General features: G+C 36.5%; 1 protein-coding gene across 2 annotated transcripts; it reads left to right on the top strand.

Annotated features, from left to right (window-relative positions):
• Positions 1–3,655: 3,655 nt before the first annotated feature.
• dek (DEK proto-oncogene) lies at positions 3,656–11,884 on the top strand. 2 transcript variants are annotated; one of them, XM_027149303.2, is made up of 11 exons: positions 3,656–3,808; positions 4,585–4,715; positions 5,432–5,643; positions 5,733–5,827; positions 5,938–6,058; positions 6,200–6,499; positions 6,803–6,952; positions 7,037–7,148; positions 9,836–9,987; positions 10,338–10,406; positions 10,616–11,884. In XM_027149303.2, the coding sequence occupies exons 1-11, from the start codon at positions 3,792–3,794 to the stop codon at positions 10,625–10,627; spliced, it is 1,371 nt and encodes a 456-aa protein (XP_027005104.2). In that variant the 5' UTR covers positions 3,656–3,791; the 3' UTR covers positions 10,628–11,884. The 2 variants fall into 2 exon arrangements, with proteins under 2 accessions (XP_027005104.2, XP_027005105.2); XM_027149304.2 differs by having other exon boundaries at positions 6,200–6,481.
• Positions 11,885–12,034: the final 150 nt, after the last annotated feature.

Here is a 12,034-nt window from a genome sequence, read left to right on the forward strand (position 1 = left end):
ATGCAGGACCTAAAGACTGAAGAACTCTTTCTTTCCCTCAGCTATCAGACTCCTAAACAGCTGACAGGAGTTTGCAACCATAGACAAAATTGCTTAACTGTTTACATGGACATAACTGTTTACATTGAACTACATTTTTTCACATTCATTTTCTCAGAACTGCACTACCTCACCAAGAACTGCACTACCTCACTTTATTGCCTTATTCGGCACCGCACTACCTCACTTCTTATTGCCTCTATTAAGAACTGTACCTCACCTTTATTGCTTTTATTGCTCTTACTTTATTTATCTATTTTTGCTCTTTTTTTTGTTATATTTTATTTATTTTTTATTTTATTTTTTACTTTACTGTATGACAGTGTGGACAGCAAAGTAAGAATTTCATTGTGCAGGGAAACATGCTTTCTGTCTGTGCATATGACAATAAACACTTTAAACTTTTGTTTTGAATTTGTAAATATTTAAAACAAACATAGTTAATGTTCAAAATCCTGAATTTTTACTATCCAATTCTGCACTATTTTTATATGCCTATTTATATGTAAGCAAATTTTAGATATTGGCTATGTAAACTGCTTTGTACAAAAGGTCAGATTTTCCTCATGCCTAATCTCTTCTATTGAAGCATTTGTTCAACTGGTGCTTCAAGTATAGCATAACAGGCCCCTTTCATAAAAAAGAGGTCCACAAAGACATCTTTGCTGAAGTTGGATTGGAGGAACTGTCATGTGCCCCATAGGCACTAATGAAAAGCCTTGCCTATGGTTTTTGAGTGGCATGGTCATGTGTCCTTATCATTTTGACTATATAGTGTATATTAGATGCAAATGATTGCCTTCAGAAGTTGCATAATTATTTGAATGGAGTTTAATCTGTGTGCAACTGAAATGTCACATCATCACACAGTATAAAAAAAAATCCAGGACAAAGATAGGATTACTGAACTGGACTAAAGGGCTCAGAGGCTCAAGGAGTCAGCCAATGTGTAAAGTCACTCTTATTAACTACTCCTTGACATTTTTTTTCCCTAGAAAACTGAGCCATCCACCGAGAGTCAGTAAATGGGGATGGAAAGAATTAGTCAGAGAGTAACACTATTAACTTTGGTGGTAAAGCAAAATGTGTTCATTTGTAACAGAAAGAAGTAACAGCAACTTATATACTGAATGGTTCTTTGGCTCCATCTACTGTTTCTTAAGAGGAATGCAGCTATACTAAGTAGTAATTGGTTGGGTCTGCATAATCAATGTTGGCTACAATAAAAGGGTACAAGCTGTATTGACAATTCAGTAAAAGCGAATAGACATCAGTTGCTGTAATTTTGAATTCTCATTATATGATCATGATCATTGTGTGGGCTTGCGTTTTAGGGCTATTAATATCATCAGTTGCATTCAGTCTCAAAGCATGTGCTGACCAACTGGCTCCTATCTTCACCGATATCTTCAACAGATCACTGGAGCTGTGTGAAGTCCCCAATCATCCCGGTCCCCAAGAAACTCTTCATCACTGGATTGAATGACTTGTGGAGGCCTGTCACTCTGACATCTGTTGTCATGAAGACCTTTGAGCAGCTGGTATTGGCCCACCTAAAGACTGTACAGAACAGATGCTGGATCCCCTACAGTTTGCCTACAGATCAGAAAACAGATCAGTGGACAACCCAGTCAACACTGGGCTGTACCACATTCTGCAACACCTTGACTGCTCAGGGACATATGCTCAGATTCTCTTTGTCGACTTCAGTTCAGCTTTTAATACAATAATTCCGAAAATTCCCCACTCCAAACTCCTAAAGCTCACTATACCCCTGCCATCTGTCAGTGGATCACCAGCTTCCTGACAGGCAGGAAACAACAGGTGAGACTGGGAGATGTTACCTCCGGTATTCGGACAATCAGCACCGGCGCTCCTCAGGGATGTGTCCTCTCCCCGCTGCTATTCTCCCTCTATACCAATGACTGCATTTCAAGTGACCCAACTGTTAAACTCCTGAAATTTGCAGATGACACTACGCTTATCGGTCTCATCCAAAATGAGTCTGCATACCAGCAGGAGGTGAAGAGGCTGGTGCTATGGTGGAGTCAGAACAGCCAAGAGCTTAACACTCTCAAAACTGTGGAGATGATAGTGGACTTTAGGAAAGACCCCTCAACACTACCCCTCACAATATCCAACAGCCCTGTGTCATCTGTGAATTCCTTCAAGTTTCTGGGCACTACCATTTCCCAAGACCTGAAATGGGAGTGCAACACATAAACTCCCATTTCATTTAAACTCCATTATCAGAAAGGCCAAGCAGAGGATGTACTTTCTACGTAAATTAAGGAAGTATGGTCTGCCACAGAAGCTGGTGTTCTACACTGCAGTCATTGAATCTGTCCTGTGCACATCCATCACCATCTCATTTGGAGCAGCAACAAAACAAGACAGGAACAGAACTGCAACGCACAGTTAAAACAGCAGACACAACCCCTTTCAGCTCCTCCCTTCTGGCAGGCGGCCGCCACAGAACTTTGCTTACTAAAACTGCCAGACACAGGAAGTTTCTTTCCCCAGGCCCCTTATCACCCTGATTAACAACTCACCATAATTATATTCCCTGCTTCATATCTACAAGTACTGCATTATCAGAACTGTCAGTCATCACATCATCTGTCTATGTTACACACACTGCTGCTGCTGCTTATTGCACAAAAGGCATAATATTGCACAAAACTGTTATTTACACTACCATGCACTTCTCACACTTTATGTGCATTAATGATCAGTCATATATTCGGTGTTCATATTTAATACTCGTGCTGTCTATATTGTATCTCATTGTCTGTATTGTCTTGTATAGTCTCTTTTGTATTGTCCTGTATAGTATAGTGTTATTTATGTCTGTACTTATGAGAGAACCAAATTCCTTGTGTGTGTCAACACACTTGGCCAATAAACCTGATTCTGATTCTTGTTCTGATTCAAACCCTGTTGTGTGGGTTACACTTAATTCGTTTTGCAAAAAACACCAGTAACACCGGCAGTACTGGGATCAGTATCTAGCTGTCCAGTTTTATGAGTCCCTGCACTTATTGCTCATCTATATACAAGGTTTGTTGTTTTGTACATACAGAAATGCTTTTCTGCTCTCACCTGCTTGTAAAGAGAGAATCAGATTTTATAAATTTGAATATATAAATTTGAAATAAAGTTGAATGAGATTATTTTTTTGAGTCTGTCTCCATTTCCTTCCCATGTACACAAAGCTCTGCCCCAAAACTCATGGCAAACCATCAAACAAACAATGATTGTATGAGAATGTAAAGGGGGTATTTACTTTGACATTTTGTGTATAAAATGACAAACCAGATTCAAATTCAAACCAATCTTAAATGAGTATTATTTCTTAACCTTTCTACATAACGTTACTCATTATTTGTACTAGTATTAATTGTAACTACTGAGTACTGTACGTATAAGTAATTTTTATTCTACACTTCCTTTATAATTTCGATGTGACGTTTATTTAGCTAACATACATCCCATTCCTCTCTGCTGGTTTTGACATGGTCCAAATCCCAGCTGATTTGTACGAGAAGGGGACTAGATAGGGACGGTGTACAGGCCGTCTTTGTTCCCTATCTAGTGCGCACTTGTAGGGAGCACGAAGACATTTGGAATCCGGTCTTTGTGTTTGTCCCTAGTCCCAGGGTGAGCAGGTCACGTGATCACACGCCCACACTTTTCAAACGCCATGTTGCAGATTTTTTTTCAGTTCAGTTTGAGTGATTTTCTCCCGCAGAATGTCCAGTCCTAGACTGTAAGTATTGTTATTAATATGCGTTAAATCCTACACATTGTGTTATTTAAATATGACGAGTTTTTGCTGATATATTTATAGCCTGTTGATTAAAGTATCGTTTGTTTTGGTTAGGTTTGTGGGCGGGACGGTTTGTTAGCCACCTAGCTAGTAAGCTATGCTAAATGTTTGTAGCTATTATTAAATCCATAAACACAATTCCAGAATTATGTTATAATGGCAAAGGTGTCCGAGTAATTTATGTCTAGTCCATGTATATCGGTTTATATTAAAATAAATAGACTAAAAGCTGTTTGTTGTCGTTATTAATTCAGCAGCAGGACAAGCTGCTCGCACCGCTAGTTTACTCGCGCCAAATTTTTTTGAACTCTGAGTCAGATTGCTAACGATAGTAGCTACAGCGTTGTAGCAAGATTTTGTCTGTTTAGTAATACGAGTATTTAAAGCGAATGTGCTCTATTTAATACGCGTTAATAGTACACAATGCTTGTCGTGTTTTTAATCTAAACGTATCCACTTAAAATAATTGTGTTTAAGAGAAGCTCTGTGTAAGGATTGTTCCTTGTTTATCTCTGTAGCAGTGCACTTGTGTTAATGGACTCTGAAGTGATGTAGTTAGTCGGTTTAAGCAGGTGTCACAGCTCTTGGTATTTAAAGTAACTGTCTTTAGGATTTACAGTCCTGATTAATAAATCATCCTCATGTCAGCTTTAGGTGTGAACCGGTTAAGTGCCCAAATAAACCGGGTGTTTTTTTATTCACCCTGTGTGTAACAGGAATCTCTCTGAGATGACTGACACCATGGAAGTTGAGATGAAGTCAGCTGCTACAAATGAAGCCATCCATGACATAGGCACTAAAGGGGAACAAGATGAATCAGTGCCACACAAACCCAAGAGCAGGATATGTATGTAAATCCACAGGATTATTTTCTCTTTAAGTAATAACATTCAGTAGCAGGAACTAAATGTTTTGTATGTGCTAGGACTCTATTTATTTATTTATTTATTTTTGTAAATTTGATCCGTTAATTTACACTGTTGTGAAAACTAATTGAATCAGATGTGACGTTCTTTAAGTATTTTTTTCCATTTTATTTTATGTTAATTTTGTTTTTGCATCTTTTTTATTTATTTTTCCACTTGTTCAAAAACACATTGGCTACTTATCAGGTTAGATACAATGGAAAAGTTGAGACATTTTTGTCATCAGTCAATTTAGTTATCTCTGTGATTGACAGCACCCAGATCGCATTTTGAGAGAAAAATATCATATATTTACATAGTTGTTGTTTTTTTCACCAAATGTTTACTTAATTTATTAGTACTTTGCATTATAAGCACTTTGTCATTAAGCCACTGAGGGGTTAACTCTCAGTGCAGAACTCAAGCATGGATAAAATCGGAGGGTTCTCTCCAGAAGGGCATCTGGTATAAAACCTTGTGCCAGAGGCTCTGCTGTGGCGACCCAAACAGGGAGCAAAGGACAACAAAAACATTAATAAGCAGAACTGATTATAGGGCCAGTATTTCATCTATGAGCCACCAGTTGAATAGCCCTGTTCTGTCCTTCTAAAAGTTACCTGTTGTTTCTTTAAACACTTTTTCACTTTTGTGTTTGTAGTTCCAGGGGAAATCATAGAAGGAAAACGAGAAAAGAAGACGGTCCAGAGATTCAATATGCAGATGGGTAAACCAAAAGAGAAGCTGAAAATTGAGAGTATAGGCCATGGGGACAAATTGGGAGACATTGCTCGTGTCAATCATGCCATCGGAAAGCTCAAAGCCCCACAGCTAAAACCACTTCACAAGATATTATACGATCGTCCAGGAGCAGTAAGCTTTTTACACTGTAGATTACAGTATCTGTATCAATTACATGAGTAATTTCTGAGATTTTACTGAAAGATTTTATTTTCTAACAGGTATCTTCACTAAGGAAACACCTGCGATTGTTCAATGGATTTCCATTTGAGAGTGACAGTGACCCTTACAACAAAAAGAAGGAAAAAGTGTTAAAGTAGTGATTCACATCTTTGTTTTATATTAACAAATGAATATTTGTATTGTATTAATGACATTTTAACAGGTTTTTATCATGATCTGAAGGCCTATTTGTCTGTCCTGCAGGCTTCCTAAAATACAACTCAGGACTATTTGTCAAATTCTTGATCTTGAGAGAAGTGGCACTCAGTGTGTTCTGGTTGAAAGGATTATGCAGTTTCTCATAAATCCCACAAATTCTGGAAAGGTAAGACATGCACATGGGATTTAGATTTAAATTTAATGTAGATCTGTATATATAATAAAGAATATTTAAATTATTATTTTTAAATTTAATGTAGTAGTGTGAACAAACATGACTTGAGTTTTTGTGGTTCTCTCTGTTTAGCCGGTAATCTTGAAAAAGAAGAGAAAGAAGAAATCTACAAAAGATGCCAAAAGAGAAAAGAAAATTTTAGCCAAGAGTAAGCACCAGCAGTTAGAAAGTGGAAAGTCTAAAGCAATTGTTACTGATTCCAGCAGCGATGAAGCTGATGAAGATGAAGATAAAAGTAAAAACAAGGATGGTGAAAAGACAGACAGTCAAAAACATGAAGATGAGGAAAGCATGTCTGAAGAAGAGGAGAACATGGATTCAGATGAAGAACCAGAGGATGATGAGGATGAAGAGGTGGATAAATATGCAAAGGTTAATAGTTTGCATGTTTTTGAACTTGAAATATGAACAATCTTTAGCATTAAAGCATTAAAAGCAATTTTATGATCAGGAAGGGTAATAAATACCTTTAAGGTTGTACAGGGAGGGTAACAGAATTTTGCTGTTACTTGTTGATCCTTGCAACATTAAAACTTAGTCTCAGAAGACATATGAGAATTATGGACAATTTATATATCAGACCTGAAAATATGTTTCATTTTCTTATCTTGTCAGTATTCATTTTTTATTTACTAATTTATTTTTGCCTTATTACTTTACATTAACTTGACCCAGGCACCAAAGTCAAAGAAACCCAGTAGTAAAAAGAACCCCGCCACAAAGAAGGATGCAGACTCTGATCAGGCAGTGTCAGATGATGATGATGATGATGATGATGATGACGGCAACGATGATGAGTCTGCTGAAGACACACCTCCAAAAATAGTTAGCTTTGATATTTTTTTTCAATGCGTATAAATTGGTTTTACTCAGCCTACATATTCATGGAAGGCTTTTTGACATTCTAAGGTTAAAAAGAAACCAGCTCCCCAGAAGAAAGTGAAGGCCAAGCCTGCTCCCAAAACAAAGAAAGCAGACAGCAGTAGCAACAGAAAGAAAAATAATGCAAGCAAGACCAAATGTAAGTTAATTGATATTAAAATGTATATTTTGGCAGTTGTAACCTTTTTGCTTTTATAATGCAGACCTGCCAACCTTTACGCATTTTGTGTAGCAGATACGCATTTAGACATCAAGGTACGCTGCTACGATTTGTCACTTCAAAATATGCATTGGAAAAAAACGTTGATGCCTTTGAGTTCAACTGTCTGTGCATTTGCGCACCAGGCAATGTGCCTGTGGGTGTAACCGCATTGGGCAACAACCTGAGAAAATAATAATTCGACCAATCATAGCGCCAGTTTAAAACTCTTCAACACTACACGCGGAGAGCCGTCAAAACGAATGTGGTTTTCATTTGTCTCTGTCCGTCTTCAATTCTTCTTACAGTGACTTTTTTTTTTACAAGTTAGGACTTAACGTTTCAAAGGTAAATGGCCAGAATTGTGAATTGCATCCATTTTAATAAGCCTGCCGAACCACAGGCGGTGTTGTGCCTCAAGTTTAAGTTTTACGCACAGATCAAGTTTTACTTTATTTGCCAGTATTTATATAGGAAAACGTAAGTCATGCCTGTAAACGCATTGCCGTTGTACTTTAACGGAAAAGACAAACTGGCACGAGCATGCAGAAATGAATATCCACAAGCGTTTGTATCCCTTTTATAGCACGCAGTCATGCTATAACATGACGAAACTAATGTAATTTTTTAAATATCAATCGTATTCTGACTCGATTGTTACTGGCTCCTGTAGATCACATCTGATGAACATATTTTTTTGTGAAAAGCAGGGAAATAAAAGCAGAAAGTAGTAATGACGAGGGAGGTATTATTATATGATCAGCCAGTCAAAACCATAGCGAAGTCTAGAGTCTTGCATTATTGCTGAGAAAATTAACACATGTATGTGTTGTCAGATATGAAGTTACTGTTTAGTTTATTAGATCTAATTTATGGCAATACATAGAGTTGTTAAAAAAGTATGCAGATATTATACACAAACGATCATGCACATAACGTTATACTCTTTATTTTAGTAGCAGCCAAGTATTGTTATTGTGCATTTTGTACTTTAGTACTGTAAAATGCAAATATTCTTACATGCCATTTGTGCCTTAAAACATATTAATAATGTACAAAGTGTTTTCATGCAAATGCGCATGGAAACCTATTATGAAAAACAAGAGGATGATGATGTGTGTGTGTGTGTTGTGTGTGCCTTGCAGTTAGTAATACATATGATGTCAGATGAGGATATTGACAGAGAGGGAGAGGGAAGCAGATCTTAAAAGAAGCGAGTATATGCCCCTCAGAAGTTCTTGACCGGTGTTGTTCCTAAAGTTTAGGTTTTATGCACAGATCAAATTTTACGTTATTTGCCAGTATTTATATAGGAAAAATATAGTAAAAATTTGTGATGAATGAGCTTGTGAACTTAATCAACACTGACCAGCAAATGTGCCTGATCTTGCGCCTCGTCGATGCAGTAAGTTGCTACTCAAAAAAATTTTCCAAGGTTGGCAGGTCTGATACTATTAATCAGAATTCTGGACACTAATCCAATCAATATTGGGGCCAAGACATCAGCCTCTGTGACAGCAGGGCTGAGTGTAACTATAAATACACTGAATGTTTGTGTACACCCAACCATCAAACCTGCATGTGTTCCTTCCGTAGACTGTTCCCCCAAATTTGGAAGTGCACAATCAATGTTTTTGTATGCTGTGGCATTAAGCTTTCCTTTCACTGGAACTAAGGGGTCATGTGCATTGCGATTTCAGTGACGCTATGGCAAGTGGCCTCCACAGAGTTGGGACCACAACCCCATTGATCACCTTTGGGGTGAATATGAATGGAAACATCAGTGCCAAACCCCTTGCTTTACTGATTGAACAAATCTCCAGGGCCACAACAAAATCAAATCGAGTGCTGGGTTTTACAACAGCGTTCAAAAAGCACAAAAGCAGGTTTCCCTAAACAGTTGGTCATAGAGTTTACAATAAACTGTCTAATGAAAATTCATTTTGGCAACATGTTAACATTTTAGATATGAGAAATGTTCTTTTAGTGGATTAAAATATTGCATTCCTAAACAACAGCTCAGAAACAAACCCTGATATGAACATTGTAACATGTACGTCTGCAGCTGATAAACATATGAAGCAAACTATGATCATGATTTTATTTGTAGTTTGGAATATTAATTGGTGATCGTTTATGAATGTACATGTGCTTGCCTTCCAGGGCCGTAATAATAATAATAAGCGAAAAGCATTTATGTCACACATACCTTTCCACACAGTGAAATCCTTTTCTTTGCATATCCCAGCTTGCTATTAAGCTAGGGCCAGAGCACATTTTGGTCTGCAGAGCTTTGACCATTAAACCACCACTGCCCAAATTGTATTGTCTGTAGCTTCTGGGAACCATGGTGATTGACATTTTCTTGCCAGAATGCAAAAAGGTTCCAGTAAGCACTATCTGTATTAACATTGACCACCATACACAATTCAGTGTAAGAGCTTTGTAAAGCTTGTCTTGTATTTATTTATTTTTTCTTGATGCCTAGTGTTAATATTGTATTGCAAAAACAAAAATATTCATTTTTGAGTGGTTGGTACAATTGTGTGTGGTTGGTTGTTTGGAGCACAATGTTTGGAGCACAATTACAGGATTGACATGAAGTCTTCTATTTCCTCTTCTTTCAGTGAAGATTGAAAGCTCAGATGATGATGATGATGAGCCTCTGATCAAGATGATTAAAAAGCCACCAAGTAATGAACAGTTGAAATCAGCTGTCAAAGACCTCCTGAAAGATGCAAATCTAGAGGAAGTGACGATGAAGCAGATTTGCCAACAGGTGACTTCTACACAGGACTAAATAGAGAATGCAGGATTTAGATATTTCTGTCTACAGAGGTGGTTTTGGCCGTAAAATTAGCATATAAAAAGGTTTAGACTTTGGAAGATGATCTGTTTGAGCAGACTGTACAAATGAGGAGGTGAGAGTTAGACTGTCTGAAGTGTTTCTGCATGTCTGTTTTTATCTGCCAGTACTGCTGTTCAAAGTAATTGTGGGCAATTAATAAGATTAATACACAGTCATTCAGGGTGTGTTTTTTTTTTTTAACAACGACTTCTGTAATTGGAGATGGTTAATAGCACATCATGTTATAAGCTTATATTTACCTTTTACATTTTTTCATTTAGGTTTATGACCTTTATCCAGACTTTGACCTGACGTCCAGGAAAGACTTCATCAAGCAGACGGTGAAGAGTGTGAGTAAATGAAAGTAACATTTTTACATCTTGGCATTTTGGTGCTTTTATTTACAAGGCCATTTGTGTATTGACGTTTCTGGCCTAAAATCTAAATTTATATCAATTTGCAACATATGATTCATCTTATTCCTTTGATACAGCCTTCTCATATTTCTGATTATTTGAACAAATTCAAATGTTTACTTTTCTCCTTTCCCTTTTTCCAGCTGCTATCCTAACAGGAGGAAGCCATTCTTTTGCTCTCTTTATTTTTTTGGTTGAACAGTTTTCAGAGTTACAGAAGAGTGTGTATAGTCATCCTATTTTCATAAATACAATTGATCATTATTTTGTCTTTTTATCATATTTTTTGCAGAATTATCAAATGTTTGTGCATCCTCTTTGTATAGCTTTATATTTGAGAATACATGGGTAATTTTGTATAGCACATGTACATATAAGGTTTTACCCCCTTAAAAAGGAAAAAAAAATGTTCTAAATTTTGATGTACATGTATTTTTACTGTTGGAGAAACATGATTTTGATCTAATTTGATGCTAATTTTGTGTTTGATCAATGTACAGGTATTAGTTTTTTCTCATTCACAGTGTGGTCTGTTTTATTTTTCTAGTTTACCTCTGTTATTTATTTCTTTTCTTGTTACAGAAATGGTGCAGGGAGAGAAGTCAAATTTACACTCAATTTTACAGCTTCACTCATTTACATATATATTCGATCAGCCAATTTAATTTTTCACTAGGGTTAAAGCTAATTAGAAGCTTCTGTCTATTACTTTAAGTCTAGCACACTGGAGGCTGAAATCATCACATGCTTTACATCACTGAGCTGTGATAACATGTAAAAATAATTTAACAAAACTAGCAAAGAAATGTATACTGTCACATTTAAAGGGATTAACAACCCACAGCTTATTTGTTGATCAACATGGCTCAGCTTTCAGCAGTGTGATGTATTTTTCTCTTTTATTTGGAAAACAGTAGGTCATTTGGTTGATTATTAACATAATACACACAGAATGTGATTGGCTTAAATAAAGTGTAAATTTGACTTCCCAAACCATTGTTTTATTGTGTGTATGAGAGCATACTTGCAAATGTTTGATTTATGTGACTTTTATTTTCTTGGACCATTTTGAATATAGATCACTGATATTAAGTATTTTCCTCTGCAGATTATGTTTACAATACTTGTCTGACTTTCTGGTATGAACAGGCAAATAACCGCTCAACTAACATTACAGATGGAATGCTAGTGTGTAAATATCCTTTCCCATTCTTTTTTCAAATAAGCTGGTTTTATATTTAACAGGACACATTTTCAGTTGTAAACACATTAACTTTGGCTGGAACTTATTGTTATGTGTAATTCAAAATTAGTCTTTTTTTCTGGCTTAATTTAGGTATGCACTTCTTTACTGGGTATGTGTAAAGAATTGTCATAACTGAATCAAGGAAATAAAAAGTTTTTTAATTTTATTTAATCTTTATTTTATTTAGAAAACAGAAACTGATTCAAGGAGAATTAGGTCCATTTTCTGGAAGTTGTCTTATGATCATATTCTCATGACATTTGCCAATACCCATTAACTGCAAGTTCAACCACATGTCCAGTGAAAGTTTAGATGT

The sequence above is a fragment of the Tachysurus fulvidraco genome, chromosome 3, assembly GCF_022655615.1.
Source record: "Tachysurus fulvidraco isolate hzauxx_2018 chromosome 3, HZAU_PFXX_2.0, whole genome shotgun sequence".
Lineage (NCBI taxonomy): Eukaryota > Metazoa > Chordata > Actinopteri > Siluriformes > Bagridae > Tachysurus > Tachysurus fulvidraco.